General features: G+C 40.1%; 1 protein-coding gene across 21 annotated transcripts in view; it reads right to left on the reverse strand.

Moving 5' to 3' along the window:
• Kif21a (kinesin family member 21A) overlaps positions 1–7677 on the reverse strand; it is a 120932-nt gene extending 113255 nt beyond the window's left edge. For all 21 annotated transcript variants that reach the window (XM_051189692.1, XM_051189680.1, XM_051189678.1 and 18 more), the window contains exon 1: positions 7372–7677. In XM_051189692.1, the coding sequence (XP_051045649.1) occupies positions 7372–7415 (44 nt within the window). In that variant the 5' untranslated portion in view covers positions 7416–7677. The remainder of the gene's footprint in view (positions 1–7371) is intronic.
• Positions 7678–14308: the final 6631 nt, after the last annotated feature.

Here is a 14308-nt window from a genome sequence, read left to right on the forward strand (position 1 = left end):
ACAAAACTGGTATCAAAATATGCTCAAACTTAAAAGTCCAAAGTCACCAAGTCTTTAAATTGTTCTATGTAAAGATAAGTGAAAAATTATGATATGATATGCCATAACAATAATAATTATAAACTAAAGCTAACTGAGGAAATTCTACATTCAAAGACAAAGACTAAATGGGGGAAGGAAGTAATAAGGTCTAATTAGTTAAGAAATTAGTTTAAAAATGAAACCAAGGACAACTAGAATATACTGCCAATTAAAAGACAAGCTGACAAATGAAAATTCAAAATATAATACACTACTGTATTGCATAAATGGACAGTCAAGGATGTTGTAGATGTTACATTTGAGTTGAGGATGCTTACATAATAGGCCAAAGAGCCAGGAATAAGATCTCTAATCTCAAATTCAATGGGTAATTCACAACTTCCACTTTAGACAGGATAGATGCAAACTAGGTGACCACTAGGCTGCTGTAACCAAAGCACTCTGGGTGGAAAGTGAAGGAAATGTCTTAAGAAGGTTCTTATTTTTCAAGGAATGTGTCCCAGTTACAGCCCTGTATTTAGCATCAAATGGTTAGAATAATATTTGAGGGACAATGTCTATAGCACTATAATACAATATATCTTGATCTGGGTATAGGTGAAAAGTTCAAATTAATCATCAATATATCTTTTTCTGAGTAGCATGCCCACTCTGGGTGAGCAGCACCCTCAACCTTGGACCCCAGGAAAAAGTCACTTGTAAAGTCACTGCTTGTAAACATACAACAATAGCAGAAGACAGCACAGCTCTTAAATCTAAATCCTTATGAAAACTCATGTTGATTAAATTTCTGCTCAATTTACTCAATTTAACACCTATATGAAATTATTGAAAAAAGATGGTAATATATATTTAACATATGCCTCTTCAATATGTTCCTGGAAAATTCTTATACAATGTAAAATGAAAATGCCAGGCTACAAAGGATATGTGCTGATTATAACTGAGATGGAAAAACAGAAACACAATGAAAATGGACCAAAATTTGTATTGTATCAGTCAGCGAACTACAGCTGGTTGTTTTCCTCATCTATCCCACAGTACTTTTGTTAATAGGGTATCATTTCAATAATGGCGGAAATTGAATAAAAGAATTTCCTTATAAAATTAAAAACTGACGTAGAGATAACCAGACGACTTGAAAGAGCGATTGATGCATTTCCTGTTTCTAATCTTCTTTGAAAATGTTCACAGAAAAGGCTTCACACACAGCTTTATCTGCATATCTCACTACTGTGTATCTCATTACGCCATCAAGGAACACAGGAAAAGCACATTGATGAGATCTGGTCAGACAGCTCAGAGGCTAACAACACTTGCTGGTTATATGTAATTATTGCCCAATCTTGGACCTAAATTTGGTTCCCAGATCCCATATTAAGTTGGAAAAGGACAACTTACCCTATAAAGCTAGCCTCTGACTTCTACCTAAGTGTCCAAACATATCATTTACACAATAATATTAACAAATACATAAATTTACTGTACCATTGCTATCTCTGACCCTACTAGCATACACACTAAATTACTCTTGAATCTGCTCTACACTTTAGTGACTTGTTGCCAACTCAATGAAAAAGGCATGGAAAAAATATTAGCTATAGTTTCAAAACTCATATGTAAGCAATCCAAAAAGAACACTTACAATTTTAGTATCTAATTTGGTCCTTATCCTCTTACATTATGTGAAACAAATAAACAGTTCAACTCAAGAAACTAAATGTTAGTATGGTAGTAGTGTTTCCCTCTTTCCCTCCCTCCTTACCCCTCCTCTCTCTCTCTCTCTAGACACACACATACACACACCACACACACACACTCAAAACTATGACAACTTAAAGTCTGTTTGGAAAAGTAAATAATTAAAATGGTAGATGCTACTAAACTGTAAAAAGGGAAATTAGGTACAGCAGAGCAGGGTGGTTTACATATGCAAAACTGGGAGAATTTTAGGATGTATTTATACATTGCAGTACTATTCATGGCGATTAAAACACAGTAAGACAATAAAAAACAGACTCCAAAGGGCCACATGCTGAAGAATGGCAAAGCCAATTACTCGAGTTTGTATAACCGATTCACACACTCTACCAAATTAATCTCTAATTACTCTTACAGTCTATGGCAAAAACCACTTTCCAAGTGTTTTTATATGCTCATCTCTTTTTGATCCTTTCCTGAATCCACTGAAGTAAGTGAAAAAGCTACTTAGGCAAGACCAAGTTTATGCCAGGCAAAGAATCCAGACTTAAACAGGTCTCTGACCATCTACCCAGTGCTCATCCTATTGTTTGATCAGCCTTAATAGCATTTATTTAGTATTAATACTTATTATCACAATATATCATATAAATGCATAATTGACAGTCAATAATTATGTGATAAATGGATGAGTTTTGATCCAAAAAGTAAAGATTAGAATGGATACTGTGGAGGACAGAGATGCTCTGCACCACATCAGCACACCGTAACAAAGATCTATAACTTTTCCTTCCCAAAGCCTGGGAATTCTGACCACTGGAAGAAGTCTCTCTGATTTAGAACACTAGCTGACTTTGTAGTGAGTCAAAAAAAAATGGGAACATCTACTCTGAAATAGTTATAAAATATTCCAGACATTATTATGATATATGTAAACATATAATTTCTTCACCATATTCAGAGATTTGTGACCCTTTCTGTGTTCCATTCTGTCTTTCTCTCTGAAATAAGGTTGGGAAAAGCTGAAATTACCTAAAGCTACAGGACCATCTGTCCAGTGAAGCAACCTGCAAACAGGACCTAGATGTCCATCTCTCTATTTCCTCTCTGATCTCTACAAATGGGCCCTCCCCATTCCAGTCATCTCTGAAGTAAGATTATTACTGGCATTTTATAATTCTTTGATACATTGGAGGGAAAAACAGCAAAGAACAAAGATGGGGCTTAGAAGGTGGCCACATGCCCCAGTCCTAGAATTCACAGGGAGGAAGAGGGGAATAGGTATGTATGCTTTAAATTAATTCATAATTAGACTGTTACCTATTGCATGTATATGACAATTGTGAAAGCATCGATATTTTATATGTACATACCAAAACTAGTTTGTATGGCTTTTTTTTTAACAACACAGTCATATTTTTCATATTTTAATATGCTAGAATCCTCAACATTTTAGAGCTGGGTTTCTGCCATTAGGGTCTCTCTTTACTTTGGCAAGGTCTTCAATAGAATTACTAGTCAAGTCCTAGAGTTGACGCATTTGTAAAGCAAAACTGATGGGCATCAATAGTGAAGGCACTCATCTCACCGCCAACTAAAGAGTCAATATATGTACTTAAAGGGTTAAAACTACAGGAACTTGATTTTATGAAACATATGATCTTATATTTCTAGATGTTTCGAGAAAAATACAAAGTTTTACATTCACAGTGCAAATCAAGAGAAGATTGGCCGGGTGGTGGTGGCACACGCCTTTAGTTCCAGCACTCAGGAGGCAGAGGCAAAGGCAAGCAGATCTCTGTGAGTTAGAGGCCAGCCTACTCTGCAAGAACTAGTTCCAGGACAGCCTCCAAAACCACAGAGAAACCCTGTCTCAAAAAAAAAAAAAAAAAAAAAAAAAAAAAAAAAAAAAAAACAGACAAGACTGGACCTAACAGTGTGTGACGTGTGACGTGTGACTTCAAATAATGGCTTCTCCCTCAGGGCCTCCAATTGTCAACACTAAATAAATAAATGGCTCTGAGCAGTTAGCCTCCTGAAGGAGCCTTTCTGCTTTAAAATCCATTTTGCCAATAATTCCAGGAATACCAAAATTATGTTTAACATAACATTTCAATGATTTTTAAAGAAACAAATGATAAGTGGATTTTAATGTAATTCTTAAACATTCAACAACATTTCATAATAATCATGGAGTATCATAAGCTGTATTCTCTGATTGATGGTCATTTACTTGAAATAAAGCCGCAACCATGGGAAAACTATTTTAATATTCTCAGAAGATTAAAGAGTTAATCCACTGGGAAAACCAGGTGAAATCAGTTCACAAGTGCCCTGTTCAGAAGGAAATATTAAAATGCCAGCAAATTTGCTGTTTCTGATTAAAATTGTTCTAATGCTATATAGTATATATTGCTTTTTAACTAATACGAACCTTGCTTCCTAGTCTGCAGCTTGGATGACGGCAGACCATGAATGATTTTGACATTAAATAATTTCTAAATCAGAGTATGACCTGCATGTATGTTTTGGGGAAGACCATCCATAATAATGAATACTTAGATTATTTGGAGAAACAAACTGATGAGAACTAAAAGAGGAGATTATGATATTAACCTCCAGGGTAATTTCTGTTTTCATGATGTCACTAAAACTGAAAGCCTGGTACAATTTCACTACCATAATTGTGCATTAGAATAGTAACCAATTAGCAAATTAGATGGCAGAAGTACAAGTAGCAGTGATAATTAAATATGAAACCTGAAGTTCTGTGCCATTCTAACAATAAACATGTTCCACCACACCTTTTACACTATCTCCTTTCTCAGTGAAAGAGAACCTACAGACAACTCAAATGCCAACGTATTCTCAGAACTGAGTCAAAAGCATTCTAGCTAAATGAGAAACTTGCTGTTTAGCATCTCCCCCCCAACCCTACTCCCGACCCCCGCAAAGGCTTGTATGTTTCAAGCACTTGTTTTGCAAAACCTCTAAGAGTACAGTACAGTATTGACCTTTAATAAGACCAAGCCTCTGACTCCAATAATATGCAAACACCTTGACAATGCTCTTGTTTTTATTAAATATAGCCAAGTCTCTACTGCCTGCCATTCCATTATGCATTAAAGGAGAAAGATGGGCCAAATGCCTCTGTTAACCTTGTGTCTAGATGCAACATTTGTATAGATTTACTTCTCCTGCTGATGAAGTTTGCCACAAACTGCAGAACAGATTAGAGTGGAGGACACTGGAAAAGTTAAAGTTCCGGGCCTCTCTTTGTGAATTCTTATCTTCTCCAGGATGTCAAGCTACGAATAGTCTGCCAAGGTTGCTCATTTGTAATTGAGGATCAGGAGGAAGCAAGTGACCTTTTAAACCAAATAAAACTTGGCAAGGCATGGTCTTGTCTCTCACCTGCACAGGCTTCAGGGTTAAGAATCTGGGCTATAAATTTAAATTGTCTGAATTGGGACCCTGTTTCTATCATTTGCTACCAGTTCAATTGTGGAAGATTGACAGAATAACCTTCCTATTCCCCATCAATAAGCTGGATATAAAAATAATAGCCTTTAAGTCACAGACTCTGAGGGGTGAGATTTTTACCTGATATAAAATGAGTAAACACTGTCTTCATTCTAATATATGCTATATATGTGGACCATTTATTATTAATTTTAGCTCAGAAATCAGAACAGACATAGGACAGAATGTTCAATATATGTTTGTTCTACGTGACTATGTATCTAAGCACTTTATTAATATTATGGAATGTGAATATAAGCTATTTTTAGCCCATATAAAATGAGTTTAGGGAATTCAAATGAGAGAACAATGTACATAATGGGGGGGGGGGGATTCCCAGTTTCACCAAACTGGATCTTCACAATGTAGGTCAAGTTCTGTTAAGGTTTTGATAGCTACCCCTAGTGGCTAATGCTTGTTATCCTAGCATTTGGAAGGCTGAAGGACAGATAAATCTTTTCCTCAAAAATCAGACCATCATTCATATGTGTACCAGAAAAAGTAATGTATTTATATGTATTTATAGGTCATCACTACTTTAGGCCTATTCACGACTCTGTTCACTTCCATTGGAAGCCAATGACATAGAAGACACAAACATAAAAAAAAATCTCAAATCTTTATTTAAAAAATGGTTTTTCATGAGCAAATTTTGTGTTCATTAAGTTTGTGGTTGGTTTGCTTGTCTTTCCACCAGTCACAATCAGAGCTCCTAGTAAACTAGCTCTTAATGGCTTTCCTGTGTTTTCCTTCCATTCCCCTGACCCTGATGCAGTCATTAATTCATATTTTCAGGCCAAAGGAAAGGTAGTAGAATGAGTAGGGAAAACAAGCTCATCTAGTAATGGAAAATAGCCCAGGAATGGCCAAAAAGGAGAATAAAACTTTTCAAAGTTTTACGGCTGTTGCGTGAAAAGAATACTAATGGCAGGAAGATCTCTGTGAGTTCGAGGCCAGCCTAGTCTACAGAGTGAGTTCCAGGACAGGCTCCAAAGCTACACAGAAAAATCCTGTCTCGGAAAAAAAAAAAAAAGAAAGAAAGAAAGAAAGAAAGAAAGAAAGAAAGAAAGAAAGAAAACGAAAAGCTGTCACCTCCATTTGGTGGTAATTTCATTATCTGCAAAATAAAGGAATCAAAATATCTTCCAATTTCATTTTATTCTTTAAGACAACTATCCAGGGTATCTAAAATGGCTTTTGTGCCTAATCAAGATTTGTCACTAAAATAACCATAAGACTGATTACATTATGTAACTTTTAATAATTTCCAACAAATATCTACTTTCACAGCAGAAGACATAGACTAATTCTGGATTTCTTTGAAGACACGTTACCTTTATCATCTTTAAATTGTAAATGAGCTAACAGTATTTTATCGGAGTGATGGAAGCCATGCACTTGGTCTAGGACGAATGCTTCATTAATTTTTCAGTGTGATGATGCTGCAGTTTTCCAAGAGCAACCCCCAACAGTTCTCCTTGTGATGCATACAGACAGACAGATTACATCAAATATCCATGTCACCGTCACTGTACACAACACAGTCCCGTAACCAGGATTTCAAAACTCAACCCTAGGCGTATGTGATGTCACTGTCAACATCCACCGCGTTTAACTAACCTCAGGTTGTTTCTCCCAGTCGCCCACCTACCTAACCCTCGTCTAGCTGACATTGTTTGTCTTCTCCAGACCTCCCGCGGGTGACTGTGTCCCTCCCCAATACACTCTCCACGACCACACCTGTGAGACCAGGTGCCACGACGGACAACACTGCAGGGACCCGAGTGGGCGCGGGCGGCGCGCGGCGCGCTGTCAGCCCGACGCTTTGTCTGGGGCTCCAGGCCGGAGCGGCGGGCACTGGGGACAGACACCTCGGGCAGATCTGTAGGGCGGCAGCAGCGACGGCGACTCCCGAGGACTCCGGGAATGCTCACCCGAAGGCCGAACGGGAGGCGACTGTGCAGCGAGCGACGCCCGGCCCGCGGGGTTGGGTGAGAGTGAGAGGCGGCCACCGCTGTCCCCGAGGAGTCGCGACGCACGGGCCCGGGCCAGGCAGCGGGGGAGCCAGCCGGCTGTCCTCCGCTTTCCCTCCCGCCCGCAGCTCACCTGACAGCCACGCGCACCGAGCTCTCGTCCGCGACGCCCAACATGCCTGTGGCCACCCGGGTCTCAGCACGGTGCCGAGCGCTCCGGGCAAGCTGCGGCGGCGGCGGCGGCGGGGGCGGCGGTGGGGAGGACTCAGCTCCGTGCTCCAGCCATGTTGGGCGACTGAATGGAAAGGTGGCGGCGCCCAGGCGCGGGAGGGGGCGGTGACTCGGGATGGCACCGCCCCTTGCCCCCACTCGCCCGGCTCCGCGTTGCCCTGCGTCAGCCGTGGCTGGTCCGGTGCGCCCCGCCCCGGCTACAAGGCCAGGCGCGGCACCGCGGAGGCGAGCGCACCTCCCCCTCACCGGGAGGCTGGGCTGCGCGTCCCCGCAGCCACCTGCTGGGGCTGCAGCACGGACCTTGACCACCACCACCACCACCACCACCACCCCCCTCCAGTTCCCTGGCTGGGCGCTGCCCTCTGCCGGGTAATAAGACGTGGAACAACACACAACACACACACACACACATACACACAAGCCTTCTCAGTGCGTAACTGTTCAGTCATGAGCACACACACACACACACACAAGCCTTCTCAGTGCGTAACTGTTCAGTCATGAGCACACACACACACACACACACACACACACACACACACACACACAAGCCTTCTCAGTGCGTAACTGTTCAGTCATGTGCACACGGGTAAGCGCATAGGACCCTGATATTGCCAAACCTTCCTACACCTGTTTTCCATCTAGGCATGCTGCATGGCAATTCTTTGCAAAGGGATTTTCGTTCCCTGCCGGCCTTCCACAGCACACCCCATGATCCCAGAATTCTGTCAACAGTGTTCCATTGTGTGTTCTGCACGTCAGTCATCATTGTCCTTCCACATGCCTTTAGATAGCACTGTGGAAACAGCCTTTGTTAGCTTTGCCACAGAGTATCTTTTGTGGACTGCTCCCTGCATTTCTGTAAATAAACATGTGGGTTCATACAAAACAGTATAACAGATTAAATGTCACTGTCCAAATAAAAGCACTGGCCCAAGCTAAAATCACACACCCCATGGCCCTGCTCAGAGAGGGTCAAAGGAGACAGTGTATTTTGTGATAGGGAAGAGTGTGTTAACCTTCTAAACCCATGGGAAGACAGCCCATGGGATACATTCCTTACAGATAATTTTACTTCTCTGTTTCTTGTCTTACTGCCCTTAAATTGTTACAGACCACTTAAGTGAAAGGTAGAGAAGGTTGTGTCTTTTTGTGTGCCAAATTCGTTACAAGCTGCCTGCCCCCTGGCTTCCCTCTAGAGAGCTAGCCTTAGCCTCGATTTTACCCGCCAATATAATGGAGCCACATTTCGTCCCAACTTGACAGGTCCAGTCCTGGATGGATCTTGTTTGGCCACCTTGCTTCTGTGATAAATGCAGCTTTGACAAGAATAACAAAGCATAGTTAGCAAAGAAGCAAAGTATATAACCTTTTAAAGGTCTTCATTTTAAGTAGCACCAGGACCTATGTGTCTCAAACAGAACTGTGACAAAACAGTTACAAGAACTAGACAGACAGCTTTAATAAGTGGAGGAAGCAAAGTCAAGAATATATCAAATTAAACAGAGAAGAGAGGCAGGCCCCTTCCTGAGGTGGTAGCTGTCCCTACTCACCTGCCTGGACTTGCTCTATTGGAATGCAAACCCTGTGCTGCTAGAATTTTGGTTCAATTGTATGTTTGTTGTTCCTTGAGTGAAAAAGAAAACCAGATCTTTGTGTGAAAAGCCTTTAGTTTTAAAGATGAACAACAAATTCAGCCCATATCATTTACATATGATACAAAACCAACCTCAAAATATGTCTGGCTAACTTCAGTCCCAAGCCACCAGACTGATGGCTTGGGGCTAATAGTAGTTGTGACTTTGGGATTTGGGGAAAAGGCCATGTAAAACTTCAAGAGCCTAAATACCAAAAGTTCTAAAATTGATGATCAATTTTGTATAATATTTGTTTGGCATTTCTTTTTACATTTCCTTGTGGTTCCTGTAATTAATAATCTTACATTAAAAGAGAATCCCAAAGTTGGAGCTTTTACCATGAAAGAGTTCCCTGTTCCAAACATTTATTTACTAAATATCTAATAGATGTACAAACAGTACTAGACATTATCCATGTGGAGAACAGCACAATGCCATGACCTTAAAGAATGTACTATTTAGTTCTGAGATTTCATAAGTACAACATTAGAAAGTATGACAGGCCTATAACAAATTCTACAAGGGAAGGGTACATTCTACAGTTATAAAAAGCTCAGGATGGTCTCCCATGGTCCACACTTGCCCACACACTAGCAGGATGACATGAGTCATTCCTGTCATTCCCTGGCCTGAAAGTTTCCAATGGTTACCTAACACAAACAGCATAAATTTTTCTAGACTTAGGCCCTTCACACTCTGTCCTCATTTAAGACACTGTACTCCTTTGGTTATAGGAGTCTTCTAGTTGTGGAACATACACATTTCTTTGCTTTCTGGGGTCTTTGGAGTAGCAATTCTCTTTACCTGCAAAGCTCTTTTCCTAAATCTTTTCATGGGCTTATTTTGCACATCTCAGTATCAGCCTAAGTGTAGTTTCCCCAGGGAGCTTCTCCTGCCCACTCACTCCTAACAGCACCACTTAGCAAAGGCCAATTACAGACTTGCACTACTAATGCACAACTATAATGGGTGAACAATAATTGCATTAGAAATGTGTATAAAATGCTATTTAATGAATAAAAATATGAGACTTTTCCCTTCTAAGGTCTCCTTTGTTACTACAGTTTATTAGTAATTGAACATAATTCTCTATATAGTGAAATTTTTAGATATTTCCATGAATTTTACTATTCATCTTCATATTATACAATGCCAGTTCAAATATGAATACAAAGACACTTAATACATGTGAAACAAAAATTATTTGATGCCTATTTATAAATTCATACATGAATATATATTTTTCATTCATTCCTAAGTAAGCAGTAGGAACATTACACACACACACACACACACACACACACACATGCAAACTCAAAAATTTAATGTCAATTTGGGATGGGGGAGATCCATGCCAGAGAACAAACCCAGTGCATGATAATTGTGCTACAACTGAACCTCTCACACTTGCAATGCTTGGGACATCTTCACTCTACTAAGCCCAGCTCATAATGAGCCAGCCTGCCTCCATCTTAGGCTTGAAAGCATCTTACAGTAAAGACAAACTACATTCATTCCCCTTTATGATTAAATCTGTTTCTCAAGGATTGGGCTATGCCCCACCTGTATCCTTAACTACAAATGGTTCTGAACCTCCTGTTCCAGGAAACGGCAATCATGCCTTAGTTTCAAAACATTGTTATGACCATCTTGCAATCCTACCTTTGTTTCAAAGGGTTGTTATGGCTACCTTATGACCACCTTGCAGTCATGGCTTTGTTTGGGGAGGTCATTATGATTAACTTGTTATGCTTAAGTTCTGCTCCTGTAACCCCCACCAGACAAATCCCCCATTTGGAAGCCTCCTACCCCTGAGCTATGAAAACATCTTCTTCATGTTCAAGGCTGAAGACCTTTTGAACCCTGCCTTAGGGGGAGGCAGCCTGTGTACATGAACAAAAAGGCTTTAGGAAAAGAGCTTTGCAGGTAAAGAGAATCGCTACTCCAAAGACCCCAGAAAGCAAAGAAATGTGTATGTTCCACAACTAGAAGACTCCTAAAAGGAGTACAGTGGCTTAAATGAGGACAGAGTATGAAGGGCCTAAGTCTAGAAAAATGTATGCTGTTTGTGTTAGGTAACCATTGGAAACTTTCAGGCCAGGGAATGACAGGAATGACTTGGCCATGATGATTTGGGTTGGTGGTCTTTCTTCTGGAATTAACACTTGACCTGTAGACAAGAAATGAAGGAGCAGGAGAGCAAGCTGGACGAGTGGTAAAGAGCCTATAAGGTTCTTGGAGAGAACAAGTTCTCTTTTCAGCACAGTTGTACCAGGTGGCTCCCAACTGCCTGTAAATGCAGGTCCAGGAAACCTGACACCTAATTCTATGGGTGCCACACTCAATAGCACCCATGCCCATCCCCCACCCACATATACATATATTAAAAATAAAATTTACAAAAACAATTGGAGGACCATGAAGAAAAGCTATCTTTCCCTTTCCTTTCTTTCAGCATTTCAGGACAAGGCTGGATTCTTTGGTGACAGTGTTTGCTGTTGATAATGTTTTGGAATGTCCTATGTGCTACCTTCTGTTTCCTTAACTGCAGGCATGTTTACCTCCCAGTCTCCTTGACTATGAATTTCACTGAACTCTCCACAGGAGTCCTGTTACATACAGAAGTCCATGTTAGAGAGAATTATGAATGATAACTATGAATAAGGCCACGAGAAATGGAGGGTGTGCATGTTATACATATAATTATTCATACTATTCCACTTACCCTGTGTCTTCTCAGGCCTCATTTAACAAAACACAGGACTAATGATAAAATTAAGTATCACAAAACAGCCTGGTGGTGGTGGTATACATGTGTAATCCTAGTACTCAGGAGGCAGACAGACCTCTGTGAGTTCGAGGTCAGCCTGGTCTACAGAGTGAGTTACAGGACAGCCAGGATTTTTTCACAGAGAAACTCTGAACAGACGTCTTTCCTAGTGAGTTGATGCTAAACTACAGCATAAGCAATAGTTTTATTTCTTGTTAGCCCTTATCAACAGGTGAAATTCTCTTGGTGTTGTTTTTCATTTGTCTTGTTCCCTCCACTTCTAATGTTAGTTTAATGATAGCAGCGATTATTTTTATTGTACTCATCATTGTTTCTGTGGATATTTCTATAGCTCTTCTCCTGTAAATGAATGTGCAATAGTATCATTTAATATTAGCTGGATAATTATGTGACTTTGGGAAAGACATGCAAATCTCAGCTTCTTATGTATAAGTAATGAGTTTCCTCATATAGGAGCTGTTTTGGAGCCTGAAAAGTCTCTCTAACATTTACTAGCTCCCTTAGATGCACAACAGACTACTAGCTAATTTTATTATGAGTTTTCAAATATAGAACTTTGTAATTTATAAAGCACAAATTTCTTTCTTACAGTTCCAGAGGCTGAGGTATCCAAATGCAAGGTTCCGGCCTTTGGGTAATTTTGCGAGCAGGTCAAGTTAGAGAAGATGCACCTGTCTAGCTCAGCGACTCCTCCAGTGCACTCTGTACAGACAGCCACAGATAAGCCCCAGCGTGCACTGGAGCAGCAACCTCACGAGATTGCTCGCTCTAGGCCATTTACTCTGTTTTTCTGGTTTCCACATTCTAATAACTCATTAAAAGTTATTCAACTCTTCCTTTTTGCTTCAAGCTAAAGGATTTTTTTTTTATTTTCTGATTAAAACTCCATATGCAAACAACCAGTTTTGAAAAAGCATGTCTAGACAACCCTCTGCGCAGAAACACAGGGAAGGGGAAAAAAAAATCTTTAACAAGCTAATATTTAATGCTACAACAAGAGCAACAGCAAACCTGCTGACCCAGAATGGGTCTCTTTTATGTAATTTCTCACCAGTAACAACGTGTACTGTGCTAAGTACTGACATGCATGACTTTATTTAATTTTCTCAATGACTTTAAAAAGTGCATGTATGCTGGGTGGTGCACACTTTTAATCCCAGCACTTAGGAGGCAGAGGAAGATGAATCTCAGTTTGAGGCCAACCTGGTTTACAAAGTAAGTTCCAGGACAGCCAGGACTGTTAACAGAGAAACCCTGTCTCAGAAAAAAAAGAAAAGAAATAATGATGATGATGATGATGATGATGATGATGATGATGTGTAACTATTCTATCCACTTTACATATATACAAGAAAAGATTTTCCAACAACTTTTTTTTTTTATAAAAATCTCTTCCATATTTCAGGTTTGAAAACAAAACAAAAGCAATACTCTATTCCATTTTATATTATTCTACTCCTACCCTGGACCACATCCAGGAATTCTCTTTCTGCCACTGTGTTTTACTTTTGTCTTTGTTGTAGTAATGATGGTTTCCTAACTCTTCAGCTAGGTTAGCAATTTATAAGGGCAGAACTTGTAGAATACCCAGGAGGGCAACCAGTACTTAGTGTTGAATAAGTAAATCAGTGGTTTCCAGCAGAAGGGCATGCTAGGCTTTGATTTCAACACAGAACAAGTTTTCATAGTAAATAAGCAGCTGCCTCCTGGTTATAGTTCTGAGAAGACTGCCTCCAGACCGCAGTGTCTGTAAAGGGAGTGTTCACATACTCAGGAAGGAGATGGGAGCACCTGAGAGTCTATAAACCAGAACATTTTAGAAACCAAAGCCACTCCAATCCACCTCCATTGCCAGTCCCTGACACCTCACCGAACTCAGGCTTTGCACAAGTTAGTGGTGGACAATGCGGAATTAAAATTCAGGTAACACAGAGCCTTGTCCAGGACTCTTTATTCTCCAGCATTAGTTTCACTATGCAATTTTTCCCCCTTTTTTTTAGGGTTAGAAAATCATAGCCTACATACGCTGTTTGCTATGTCAAGATTATAGGCTAAAAATTAAGAAAGGGGCTAGCATAAAATTCTTGAAGTAGCAATTCATTTTATAGGAAGGCAATTTGTTTACATGTTTTTGTTGCCTGTGTTTTGTGTTTGTAAGACAAGGTCTGGACAGACCAATCTGGCTTCAAAGGACCTATATAGGCAAAGATCACCTTGAACTCCAAATCCTCCTGCCTCCACCTCCCTATTGTGCGAACCTATTTTTAATGATTCTTAACATTACTGAAAAAAAGAATTAGCTATATTTCAGCTACACACTTGCTCAATTCTGTCCATTTTTAATATTAATGGGGTGATTTCTGGTTAGGAAAGAAGTTTGAGTTTCTTTCCTGTCCCCCTTCTCTTTATCT

The sequence above is a fragment of the Phodopus roborovskii genome, unplaced genomic scaffold (genome assembly GCF_943737965.1).
Source record: "Phodopus roborovskii unplaced genomic scaffold, PHOROB, whole genome shotgun sequence".
Classification (NCBI taxonomy): Eukaryota; Metazoa; Chordata; class Mammalia; order Rodentia; family Cricetidae; genus Phodopus; species Phodopus roborovskii.